The following is a 14,878-nucleotide window of genomic DNA, read 5'->3' on the forward strand; positions in this document are numbered from 1 at the left end:
GTTGGAGGTATGGTAAGGAGGGTAGGGAGTGTAGGAACCATCACTGGTGTTGGAGGTATGGTAAGGATGGTAGGGAGTGTAGGAACCATCACTGGTGTTGGAGGTATGGTAAGGAGGGTAGGGAATGTAGGAACCATCACTGGTGTTGGAGGTATGGTAAGGAGGGTAGGGAATGTAGGAACCATCACTGGTGTTGGAGGTATGGTAAGGAGGGTAGGGAGTGTAGGAACCATCACTGGTGTTGGAGGTATGGTAAGGAGGGTAGGGAATGTAGGAACCATCACTGGTGTTGGAGGTATGGTAAGGAGGGTAGGGAGTGTAGGAACCATCACTGGTGTTGGAGGTATGGTAAGGACGGTAGGGAATGTAGGAACCATCACTGGTGTTGGAGGTATGGTAAGGATGGTAGGGAGTGTAGGAACCATCACTGGTGTTGGAGGTATGGTAAGGATGGTAGGGAATGTAGGAACCATCACTGGTGTTGGAGGTATGGTAAGGACGGTAGGGAATGTAGGAACCATCACTGGTGTTGGAGGTATGGTAAGGATGGTAGGGAGTGTAGGAACCATCACTGGTGTTGGAGGTATGGTAAGGAGGGTAGGGAGTGTAGGAACCATCACTGGTGTTGGAGGTATGGTAAGGATGGTAGGGAGTGTAGGAACCATCACTGGTGTTGGAGGTATGGTAAGGACGGTAGGGAATGTAGGAACCATCACTGGTGTTGGAGGTATGGTAAGGAGGGTAGGGAGTGTAGGAACCATCACTGGTGTTGGAGGTATGGTAAGGATGGTAGGGAATGTAGGAACCATCACTGGTGTTGGTGTTGGAGGTATGGTTGGAAGGATGGTAGGGAGTGTAGGAACCATCACTGGTGTTGGAGGTATGGTAAGGATGGTAGTGAGTGTAGGAACCATCACTGGTGTTGGAGGTATGGTAAGGATGGTAGGGAGTGTAGGAACCATCACTGGTGTTGGAGGTATGGTAAGGAGGGTAGGGAATGTAGGAACCATCACTGGTGTTGGAGGTATGGTAAGGATGGTAGGGAGTGTAGGAACCATCACTGGTGTTGGAGGTATGGTAAAGCGGAGTGAGGATAGGGAGTCCAGGAATCTCTCTACCGAATAAAGCGAAATTTGATACTCGCCTATACTGTGCAGGTGTGTAGAAGTTAAACATCGCACTGGTTTACTATAGTAAATATACTACAATGAACTACACGATGTTCAATCTTCAACAGTGGGGAGTGAGGTTCAAACTGGATAATTAGAAATTCAGGGGATGCATATTCTCTTCCCCTTACCTGTCGAGTGTCATTTACTCTACTGGTTCTTCGATAAGGATGACAGGTTCTGCAAAGACAATACAGAGAGTAAACTAAGCCAATGTAAGGAGAGGCAAAGCATCAGCATCCATTACGATGATCTTACAATGTGCGTGCAGATATATAAGTTATATCGTCTGATAAAATTCTTTAATCATGACTCACGAAATCGTAATGACACGATTGCAAACAAACCATACCACGGGTAGGGATAGAACCCGCGGTCAGAGTCTCAAAACTCCAGACCGTCGCGTTAGCCACTGGACCAGCTAGCTTCAATAAGATTCATCCAACTAGGTATATTTCTACACCATAGGAAAGTTTTGAGAGACTCTCTGACCGCGGGTTCAAACCCCACCCGTGGTATGGTTTCTTTAACCATTGGAGTACACAGTCATAATATCGCGGTTGGAACGCATAACACACACTTTGAAAAGTAAACATTAGACGGTGTTCCGATTCGATCTGCATCATTATTAAGTCACGGTCGGGACTACATAATCATTCCAGGAGGAACCAAAACTTTATCTAAAGTCTCCTCTAAAAAGTAGTTGTTATTTGTAAAGAGCTGCCAATAATAGTAGTTGTTATTTGTAAAGAGCTGCCAATAATAGTAGTTGTTATTTGTAAAGAGCTGCCAATAATAGTAGTTGTTATTTGTAAAGAGCTGCCAATAATAGTAGTTGTTATTTGTAAAGAGCTGCCAATAATAGTAGTTGTTATTTGTAAAGAGCTGCCAATAATAGTAGTTGTTATTTGTAAAGAGCTGCCAATAATAGTAGTTGTTATTTGTAAAGAGCTGCCAATAATACATGTTAACATAAGCAACTCTGTTAGGAAGCTTTTAATACATAATGATGATGGGACATTTGATGTTTGAATTTACTTATGAGTGTGTGCGTTAGTAATTGCTTATTTGTAGTTAATTTTAGAGTTTCAGTAGGACGGGAAGGAAGGAAGGGAAGTTAGTTAGTTATAGTTTTTGTGTATGTCTGACTTTTGAATCACTGTTATTAAATAGCTGTCATATCTACTTTTGAATCCCTGCATGGGGTTCGGTTCCCCGTGGTCATCGGTGAGTTAATTTTACTCTTATGCCGAAGTGATTTCGGATAACCCATACCACGGGTGGGGATTGAATTTGTGGTGAGTGAGTTGTGTAACTCCCGGCCAGCGCGTAAGCCCAGCCCAAGTTATTACGATTTTGAGTCATGATTTCGGATATTCTGGCGGTTTATTTAGATGTGCAATTACTAACAATGTCAGCTTTGTGTATAAACTCATGACTGGTGGAAAGCTTGTACTTGTCTACCCTGTCTATACCTGGAGTGTGTTCGGGGGGTCAACGCCCCCCGCGGTCCAGTCCATGACCGACCTTGCATCGTATCTCTTCAGTATTTTCATTACTCTAGAGACAAACACATGACCTAACTTTTTCTTCACAGGTCTTTCCATGGTTTCAGGCGCCAGTCTGGATACACTCCTTCAGACTTTCTCGAGTTTCATTTTTTCCCAAGAGGCTCTGAGGTCTTGACCAAGTTTCTGAATGTCATAGATAGTTACCGTTCGTCAAAGATACTTGGTGATTAGACACATGTCCTGTTTTATGTTACTATCTGTGTGTTTGTGTGTGTGCTTACCTAACTGTGGGTGCAGGTGCCGAGTCATAGCTCCTGGCTCCCATGTGGGTGTGTTTTGTGTGTGTTTTTGCACGTATGTTTGAGTGTGTGTGTATGCTCGGCCATTTTCAGTTGAAGTTGTGGTTGGGTTTTTCATCAGACTGGTGGAATAATGTTGACAAGGAGCATTTGCTATAAAAACATTGTTTACTGGGGCAGGATAAATATTTGGCTGAAAATGAGGGGTTGTAAGTGAGAATTTCTATTATAATTTTATCGGTATTATTTATGGCAAGTGCAGAAAGAACGATTATGAAAAATAATTTATGGTTTATACTAGGATGAGAGAGAGAGAGAGAGAGAGAGAGAGAGAGAGAGAGAGAGAGAGAGAGAGAGAGAGAGAGAGAGAGAGAGAGAGAGAGAGAGAGAGAGAGAGAGAGAGAGAAAGAGAGAGAGAGAGAGAGACGTATCTCGCATCTGCTTGACAGTAGGGGTTGCAGGATTTTGTATGAGGCACAAGTACGCTCACACCTTGAGTATGCTCCACTTTCTTGGTTTCCCTACCCCCCCTCTCATCTGCGACTGCTTGACAGAGTAGAGAACAGAGCAAAGCGTCTCATCTCTCGTCTGGACCAATCCTGGATAGATCTGTCATTTCAGCAGAGCCTTCAACACAGGAGGGATGTGGGTGGCCTTACTGTTATGTACAAGGCCAATATTGTCAAAGTACCACACTTGCATCCACTTCGAGGACAGCGAGAAGCAAGCTTCTATTCCACAAGACGGGCAGGAAGCAGCAACTTCACTCTGGCTGTACCCTTCTCCAGAACATCACTCCATCTGAGATCATATATACCCAGGATGACTCGAGTATGGAACACATTCGTGCATCATTATGATGTCAACGAGATAAAGTCAGTTGATCAAATGAAAATGCTGGCCCACAGATGGCTCCAACTTCATCCTGTTTCCTACTTGTATGTCTCATAACAATAAAAATACTTTTAAATGAGCCGATGTAGGTAATAGCTCTTAGCTTGTCAATAAAGTTAGGAATCCTTAACCTGTAAATAGCTTGTCAACGAAGCTAGGGATCCTTAACCTTGTTAAACCCTGTGTAAAAGAGAGAGAGAGAGAGAGAGAGAGAGAGAGAGAGAGAGAGAGAGAGAGAGAGAGAGAGAGAGAGAGAGAGAGAGAGAGAGAGAGAGAGAGAGAGAGAGAGAGAGAAATTGTGTTCAACTGACAAGCAACTCAGTAAGCCTCAGCAAAACACTTTACGATTTTAATTAAATTTGCTACCTGAGAATAATTTAGGCCTAACTCATCTAATAATTCAGGCCTAAACCCTCACACTTTGGTAAAATGATGACAACACCAATATGTAATTCAGTTGCTGCGTATTTCTGGAAAGATATCGTCATAATGCCATAAACTAGCCTCCTCTACCTCAGGGCTCGCGAATGAAGAATAGAGAGTTCGGCACACGTTAATGTTGCAGCTAAATATTAGCTTAGAAAAGACAATATAACAATTTCTTCATTAAAATCTGAATCAGCCGGGTTGTGGTTCGTAAGTTGGACTACATGCGGCTAGCAGTAACAGCCTGATCGACCGGTCGTGGACCGGGCAGCGGGGGCGTTGATCCCCGGAATACTCTCTAGGTAGGTAGGTAGACCTAGACAGCCCAAAATCAGTGCGAACCTTCCTTTTAGATACAGTACACTAGTCTGCTTTGAAAGTTTAAAGACAGTCAGAAGAGGCATTCTGTAGTTATCACAAAGAGACCAATATCCAAAAGTACACTATATTAGTCTGAAGCCTGACGGTTTGAAGACGATCAGATTTGGCATTCACAAATAGTCACAGGAAAACCCATATTTCAACTTCCTCAATTTTTTCAATAAAATTTTAAACCCGTACTTACACGACGAAAAATAATTGTAAACCTCTGTGGTATCCCAGCGCTTAAAGATTTTAATGCAGAAGCGTTTAAGACTATCAGAAGAGTTTCTTCCCAGTAATAAATATGTAGTGACTGTGTTATAAGCGGTGTGGCATAAGTTCCAGGCATTAACGGGGCTGTCGCCTGGTTGTTATCTAAATGCGATATTCTGTGATACATTCGAATGTTAAAATGGGCATTTAAGGAAGATTGTAGTGTTATAGAGCACGTACATACCGCCTGTCTTTCAGATATACACAAATTTGATCTATGTTGTGTAAATTCGTAATACAATCGGAAGGTCCCTAATTAGGGCCCCAGGCAGGGCAAGGCGAACGAGTTTTCTTACACCTGCTGCCCCCACGTAGCAGTATATATGTATCTGGGTGTTAGTCAACTATTTTGGGGTCTCTCGTACTGCCCCACCTAGCAGTATATATGTATCTGGGTGTTAGTCGACTATTTTGGGGTCTCTCGTACTGCCCCACCTAACAGTATCTATGTATCTGGGTGTTAGTCGACTGTTGTGGGTCTCTTCCTGGCAAAAAGTTCAGATGTCTGATAGTACATTACCTTCACATCGTTCTTCATTCTTGTAGTCTTTCCCAGTCATCCCCTTTATAATTTATATTGTTCTCAGTGTTTTAATTTGTACTGATTAATTTTTCTGATAGTGGTTATCATTTTATTTATATTTTGCTTCGTCTCTGATACTTAGCCATTCGCTGTCACTCCTGTAAACTACTACCACACCTAAAATACCTTAAAATACGGCTATTTAAAACACCTTAAAATACGGCTATTTGAAAAACCTTAAAATACGGCTGTTACTACACAGATACAAATACTATTAATATAACTACTATGTCGCTACTACCATTTCTACATTTACCTCATTGATACAACTGTTATCATTACTACAACTTTTTCCATTATTACAACATTTTTTTCTATTTCTACAACTACTGCACTAACTTAACTATGACGGTACATTTAGTATAGTACTACAACTAACGTCATTGTTATATTTCAACTAGTACACTAGTTGCTGCTTCTACTACTACTACTTCTGCTACTGTTATTACTACTGCTATTATTACTACTACTGTTACTGCTACTACTACTACTATTACTCCTACTAGTGTTACTACTACTAATACTACTGCTGTAACTAGTGCCATCTACTGCTACTGCTGCTGCTATAACAACAGATGCTACTGATATTACTAGTACTTCTTCGACTACTACTGTTACTACTGCTGCCACTGTTACTACTACTACTACTGTTACTACTGCTGCCACTATTACTGCTACTACTGTTACTACTAGTTTAGTACTACTATTACTACTACTGCTATTGTTACAATTACTGCTACTAATAGGACCAGTTAAACGCATGCTTGCCTCTGGGTTTCTCTGGGGCCTTCGGCACTTCAGGCGGTAGTTGTGTGTTGGGGGCGGTGAAGGAGGGCGTTGGGGTGTTGGTGAGTGACCTGCGAGCCACGTCCTCGAAGGTAATAGGTGAGTAGTTACCCCTGGACACGTTGGATCCCCTACGTGGCTCTGGAGAGTCCATGGCGGTGATGGTCTTCGGTATGGTCACCTGACCCTTGATGGAGGCCCGGCCCTCGCAGTTGTTCAGCCAATAGGTTTTCATCATACCTGTATGGGGTGGGCGGATCGTTTACTATTTGTAAACATTCTGTTTGGGATTCAAAGTTACAGCTCTCTGGGGGATGGAACATTTCACAACTGATCCACAAATTGGAAGGGAAGTTTTGACCAATGGTTTGGGCCATCCTGGGTTATAATCAAGCTGCGACTTTATAATGGCCTTGAACGGACAGAAACGTCGTTTATAGTTTCCTCTCCGAATTGTTGAGTTTTTGTGAATTTTGGGGTTTCGACCGTCAGCTTCAGTACCTAGGATGGAAATGTGTTAGAACATATCAGAAGATGAATACAGTAGGCCTACCGGCCATGCTAGGAAATACTCTATTATTCCCACTCATATATTTGTTTAAGCTATTTTCTCTGGTAGTAAAGGTGTTCGCCTCAATGACGCTACCTAGCAGTTTGTTACACTTAATTACGACTAAGGTGTCAGACCAACGCTTGGTGGGAGTGCATTGCTTGGAGTTGTGTGTGTTATTCTAACTACCTATAGGTGTATCAACCATACGAATTTATCGCTTTGTTTAGGAATACATAATAACAATAAAAATTATAATAATAATAATAATAGTGTGATCACCTGCAGAACTTAGAAAATAGGTTCTTTTGTTGACTTTGTTTGTAGGACTTGTGTTCTGTTGTCCTGGAAGACACAGCTTCGACACCCTTCACCGACCTTTATGCCGGTGTAGGTCTATTTATCCACCGATTGCGTACCCTCGTTTTCCTTGGATTAAATCTGACTGCACATGTGTCTTGATGAGTAAGACACACGTGCAACGTTCGGATACCTATAGTGTCGAAACTTTTCGCCTGCGTAGCAGGCTTCTTTAACCGAATACCGTGATTATAACACCGGAGACAGAAGGAGTGGAGAGGTAATTTTGAGGTGATCAGTGTTGCAACATTGATAGAAGGATTTATCTCGTTCTTTACGAAGGATATACCTCGTTCTTTACGAAGGATATACCTCACTCTTAACGAAGGATATACCTCACTCCTTACAAAAGATATACCTCACTCATAACGAAGGATATACCTCACTCATAATGAAGAATATACCTCACTCATAAAGAAGGATATACTTCACTCATAACGGAGGATATACCTCGTTCTTTACGAAGGATATACCTCACTCTTAACGAAGGATATACCTCACTCCTTACAAAAGATATACCTCACTCATAACGAAGGATATACCTCACTCATAATGAAGAATATACCTCACTCATAAAGAAGGATATACTTCACTCATAACGAAGGATATACCTCACTCTTAACACAGGATATACGTTTATAAACAGAAAAATTATTTAAGAGATTGGAACATCTAGGCGAGTACAAATAGGAAGCGCGTCTGTCTGGCGCTCACCAGACGGAGGATCGAGCCTCCAACACGTCTTGCGCTGAATGACTCACTTGGGTTTAGTGCTTAACATGGATTAATTTTTTATGAGAGAAAGAGGAAATAGAAATGGAGAACTGACAGTATAATGTTTATATATTATTATTATTATTATTATTATTATTATTATTATTATTATTATTATTATTATTATTATTATTATAAGGAATCACAGAGCGCCTGGGGAAATGGGACTTAATCAGGTTTAATCCAGGAGGAGGGTAGATCCAATTCCTTGAACCAAGAGCTCTTGACCAGTATCAAAGCACCTCCCTGCAAGGTAGTTTGTACCATAGCAACAAGATCGTGCCTAAATTTTGCAAACTGAGGCTGAACAACACGGTGGGTGCAGTTTGGTAGTATATCTATTTGTTTGTTGCTGAACGTACGGAGGCTCGAGCCTCCACTACGTGCAAACTTGAGGTTTATTCTTGCGGTGTCTCGCCCCGCACAGTGCGAGAGAATGATGTGTTGTGATTAGCTTCTCTCTCCAATGTGAGGGTTATTTCTGTAGTGTTCCAGTCACAGTATTGTGTCTCTTTGTTCTGTGTTCTCTTTATCTTCACTTTTATATTCCTTCACCATCCATACCTTCACCATCCATACCTTCACCATCCATACCTTCACCATCCATACCTTCACCATCCATACCTTCACCATCCATACCTTCACTATCCATACCTTCACCATCCATACCGTCACCATTCATACCTTCACCATCCATACCGTCACCATCCATACCGTCACCATCCATACCTTCACCATCTATACCTTCACCATCCATACCTTCACTATCCATACCTTCACCATCCATACCTTCACCATCTATACCTTCACCATCCATACCTTCACCATCCATACCTTCACTATCCATACCTTCACCATCCATACCGTCACCATTCATACCTTCACCCTCCATACCTTCACCATCCATACCTTCACTATCCATACCTTCACCATCCATACCGTCACCATTCATACCTTCACCATCCATACCTTCACCATCCATACCTTCACCATCCATACCTTCACTATCCATACCTTCACCATCCATACCTTCACCATCCATACCTTCACCATCCATACCTTCACCATCCATACCTTCACTATCCATACCTTCACCATCCATACCGTCACCATTCATACCTTCACCATCCATACCGTCACCATCCATACCGTCACCATCCATACCTTCACCATCTATACCTTCACCATCCATACCTTCACTATCCATACCTTCACCATCCATACCGTCACCATTCATACCTTCACCATCCATACCGTCACCATTCATACCTTCACCATCCATACCTTCACCATCCATACCTTCACCATCCATACCTTCACCATCCATGCCTTCACCATCCATACCTTCACCATCCATACCGTCACCATCCATATCTTCACCATCCATACCTTCACCATCCATACCGTCACCATCCATACCTTCACCATCCATACCTTCACCATCCATACCTTCACCATCCATACCTTCACCATCCAAACCGTCACCATCCATACCTTCACCATCCATACCTTCACCATCCATACCTTCACCATCCATACCTTCACCATCCATCATCACCATCCATACCTTCACCATCCATCCTTCACCATCCATACCTTCACCATCCATACCTTCACCATCCATACCTTCACCATCCATACCTTCACCATCCATACCTTCACCATCCAAACCGTCACCATCCATACCTTCACCATCCATACCTTCACCATCCATACCTTCACCATCCATACCATCACCATCCATACCTTCACCATCCATCCTTCACCATCCATACCTTCACCATCCATACCTTCACCATCCATACCTTCACCATCCATACCTTCACCATCCATACCTTCACCATCCATTCCGTCACCATCCATACCTTCACCATCCATACCGTCACCATCCATACCTTGACCTTTCCATACCTTCACCATCCATACCTTCACCATCCATACCTTCACCATCCATACCGTCACCATCCATACCTTCACCATCCATACCTTCACCATCCATACCTTCACCATCCACACCGTCACCATCCATACCTTCACCATCCATACCGTTACCGTCCATACCTTCACCATCCATACCTTCACCATCCATACCTTCACCATCCATACCGTCACCATCCATACCGTCACCATCCATACCTTCACCATCCATACCTTCACCATCCATACCGTCATCATCCATACCGTCACCATCCATACCTTCCCCATCCATACCTTCACCATCCATACCTTCACCATCCATACCTTCACCATCCATACCTTCACCATCCTTACCTTCACCATCCATACCTTCACTATCCATACCTTCACCATCCATACCTTCACCTTTCCATACCTTCACCATCCATACCTTCACCATCCATACCTTCACCATCCATACCGTCACCATCCATACCTTCACCATCCATACCTTCACCATCCATACCGTCACCATCCATGCCATCACCATCCATACCGTCACCATCCATACCTTCACCATCCATACCTTCACCATCCATACCATCACCCTCCATACCGTCACCATCCATACCTTCACCATCCATACCTTCACAATCCATACCTTCACCATCCATACCGTCACCATCCATACCTTCACCATCCATACCTTCACCATCCATACCATCACCCTCCATACCTTCACCATCCATACCGTCACCATCCATACCTTCACCATCCATACCTTCACCATCCATACCATCACCATCCATACCTTCACCATCCATCCTTCACCATCCATACCTTCACCATCCATACCTTCACCATCCATACCTTCACCATCCATACCTTCACCATCCATACCTTCACCATCCATTCCGTCACCATCCATACCTTCACCATCCATACCGTCACCATCCATACCTTGACCTTTCCATACCTTCACCATCCATACCTTCACCATCCATACCTTCACCATCCATACCGTCACCATCCATACCTTCACCATCCATACCTTCACCATCCATACCTTCACCATCCATACCTTCACCATCCACACCGTCACCATCCATACCTTCATCATCCATACCGTTACCGTCCATACCTTCACCATCCATACCTTCACCATCCATACCTTCACCATCCATACCGTCACCATCCATACCGTCACCATCCATACCTTCACCATCCATACCTTCACCATCCATACCGTCATCATCCATACCGTCACCATCCATACCTTCCCCATCCATACCTTCACCATCCATACCTTCACCATCCATACCTTCACCATCCATACCTTCACCATCCTTACCTTCACCATCCATACCTTCACTATCCATACCTTCACCATCCATACCTTCACCTTTCCATACCTTCACCATCCATACCTTCACCATCCATACCTTCACCATCCATACCGTCACCATCCGTACCTTCACCATCCATACCTTCACCATCCATACCGTCACCATCCATGCCATCACCATCCATACCGTCACCATCCATACCTTCACCATCCATACCTTCACCATCCATACCATCACCCTCCATACCGTCACCATCCATACCTTCACCATCCATACCTTCACAATCCATACCTTCACCATGCATACCGTCACCATCCATACCTTCACCATCCATACCTTCACCATCCATACCATCACCCTCCATACCTTCACCATCCATACCTTCACCATCCATACCGTCACCATCCATACCTTCACCATCCATACCGTCACCATCCATACCTTCACCATCCATACCGTCACCATCCATACCTTCACCATCCATACCGTCACCATCCATACCTTCACCATCCATACCTTCACCCTCCATACCTTCACCATCCATACCGTCACCATCCATACCTTCACCATCCATACCTTCACCATCCATACCGTCACCATCCATACCTTCACCATCCATACCTTCACAATCCATACCTTCACCATCCATACCGTCACCATCCATACCTTCACCATCCATACCTTCACCATCCATACCATCACCCTCCATACCTTCACCATCCATACCTTCACCATCCATACCTTCACCATCCATACCTTCACCATCCATACCTTCACCATCCATACCTTCACCATCCATACCTTCACCATCCATACCTTCACCATCCATGCCTTCACCATCCATACCTTCACCATCCATACCGTCACCATCCATACCTTCACCATCCATACCGTCACCATCCATACCGTCACCATCCATACCATCACCCTCCATACCTTCACCATCCATACCGTCACCATCCATACCTTCACCATCCATACCTTCACCATCCATACCTTCACCATCCATACCTTCACCATCCATACCTTCACCATCCATACCGTCACCATCCATACCTTCACCATCCATACCTTCACCATCCATACCTTCACCATCCATGCCTTCACCATCCATACCTTCACCATCCATACCTTCACCATCCATACCTTCACCATCCATGCCTTCACCATCCATACCTTCACCATCCATACCTTCACCATCCATACCTTCACCATCCATACCGTCACCATCCATACCTTCACCATCCATACCTTCACCCTCCATACCTTCACCATCCATACCGTCACCATCCATACCTTCACCATCCATACCTTCACCATCCATACCGTCACCATCCATACCTTCACCATCCATACCTTCACAATCCATACCTTCACCATCCATACCGTCACCATCCATACCTTCACCATCCATACCTTCACCATCCATACCATCACCCTCCATACCTTCACCATCCATACCTTCACCATCCATACCTTCACCATCCATACCTTCACCATCCATACCTTCACCATCCATACCTTCACCATCCATACCTTCACCATCCATACCTTCACCATCCATGCCTTCACCATCCATACCTTCACCATCCATACCGTCACCATCCATACCTTCACCATCCATACCGTCACCATCCATACCGTCACCATCCATACCATCACCCTCCATACCTTCACCATCCATACCGTCACCATCCATACCTTCACCATCCATACCTTCACCATCCATACCTTCACCATCCATACCTTCACCATCCATACCTTCACCATCCATACCGTCACCATCCATACCTTCACCATCCATACCTTCACCATCCATACCTTCACCATCCATACCTTCACCATCCATACCTTCACCATCCATGCCTTCACCATCCATACCTTCACCATCCATACCTTCACCATCCATACCTTCACCATCCATACCTTCACCATCCATACCTTCACCATCCATACCTTCACCATCCATACCTTCACCATCCATACCTTCACCATCCATGCCTTCACCATCCATACCTTCACCATCCATACCTTCACCATCCATACCTTCACCATCCATGCCTTCACCATCCATACCTTCACCATCCATACCTTCACCATCCATACCTAACATAGCAGGTTTCCTTGAAAGTCAGCTCCTAGAACTGTTTCCTGGCACAGTGCCGGACATACCAGGGTTCCTAGAACTGTTTCCTGGCACAGTGCCGGACATTCCAGGGTACCTAGAACTGTTTCCTGGCACAGTGCCGGACATACCAGGGTATATTCTCTCAGCTGTTTAAACTATTTTGCTGTGATATGTTACATCTAGGAGGTTATGACGTTGTATGATCCTAATGGTTTAGTGTTTCCCTTTGAATTTAATAATAATAATAATAATAATAATAATAATAATAATAATAATAATAATAATAATAATAATAATAATAATAATAATAATAATAATAATAATAATAATAATACGGTTTTGTGACATTTATTCACGATGACAGATTCAAATGTAGGGGATAAATCTTCCTACAAGTGTTAAACATTACGGTCGACTACCGAGGCTATCAACATTTCTGCTCTCAGCAGTGGATGGAAAGAAACAAGTCATATTAACAGCTGCTTCAGTATCTCCATGAGCAGGTTTGCCATTGTCTGTGTATATTAGAAGACTTTGGCTCACAAGCGAAGAACCCGGGTTGGTCCCTGGGAAGGAATGAAATTTAGACATGCTTTCTTACACCTGCTACCTATATTCACTAGAAAGTCACAACCGAATGATTTGTGTCGCAGCCTGGGGAAGATGATGAAAATGACTGAAGTAGAAATAATAAACGCTGCTTGTTGTTGTTGTAGTTGTTGATGTTGTTGTTGTTGTAGTTGTTGATGTTGTTGTTGTTCTTCTTCTGTCTCTTCTTAGTTTAGAGTTGCAAGAAGAGACACGAGGAGAGAGTTACAAGATATCGATAAGTTTTTGATAATTAGGATGCAAGACAAGTGACTGCGGCCAAGTATAATGATACTGTGCGAACATTGATTTATCGAGATGGCTGATGTCTACAATAATTGTGAAGCAGTTACCGCTATCAGAGCAGCGTTCATTATGGTATGGATCTCAGCAGTGACATCAATTTAATAACATGTGGTGAATTTCTGCGGATAGTGAAGCGAGGGTATGGTAGAGGAGATCAATGGTGTGTGTGTGTGTGTGTGTGTGTGTGTGTGTGTGTGTGTGTGTGTGTGTGTTAGTTACCATTTTGTCCTAGGCACATGTCGATTAGACACTAGGCCTGTGTGTGTGTGTGTGTGTGTGTGTGTGTGTGTGTGTGTGTGTGTGTGTGTATGTGTGTGTATGTGTATGTGTGTGTACTCACCTATTTGTACTCACCTATTTGTGGTTGCAGGGGTCGAGTCATAGCTCCTGGCCCCGCCTCTTCACTGATTGCTACTAGGTCCTCTCTCTCCCTGCTCCATGAGCTTTATCATACCTCGCCTTAAAACTATGTATGGTTCCCGCCTCCACTACTTCACTTTCTAGGCTATTCCACGGCTTGACTACTCTATGACTGAAGAAATACTTCCTAACATCCCTTTGATTCATCTGAGTCTTCAACTTCCAATTGTGACCTCTTGTGTCTGTGTCCCATCTCTGGAACATCC

At 43.6% G+C, this 14,878-nt stretch overlaps 1 protein-coding gene across 1 annotated transcript in view; it reads right to left on the minus strand.

Moving 5' to 3' along the window:
* Positions 1-14,878, minus strand: part of LOC128695040 (Guanylyl cyclase at 88E) — a 532,612-nt gene that overhangs the window by 13,842 nt on the left and 503,892 nt on the right. The window contains exon 16 of the mRNA XM_070091517.1: positions 6,287-6,544. Coding sequence (XP_069947618.1) covers positions 6,287-6,544 — 258 coding nt within the window. The remainder of the gene's footprint in view (positions 1-6,286; positions 6,545-14,878) is intronic.

The sequence above is a fragment of the Cherax quadricarinatus genome, chromosome 35 (assembly GCF_038502225.1).
Source record: "Cherax quadricarinatus isolate ZL_2023a chromosome 35, ASM3850222v1, whole genome shotgun sequence".
Classification (NCBI taxonomy): Eukaryota; Metazoa; Arthropoda; class Malacostraca; order Decapoda; family Parastacidae; genus Cherax; species Cherax quadricarinatus.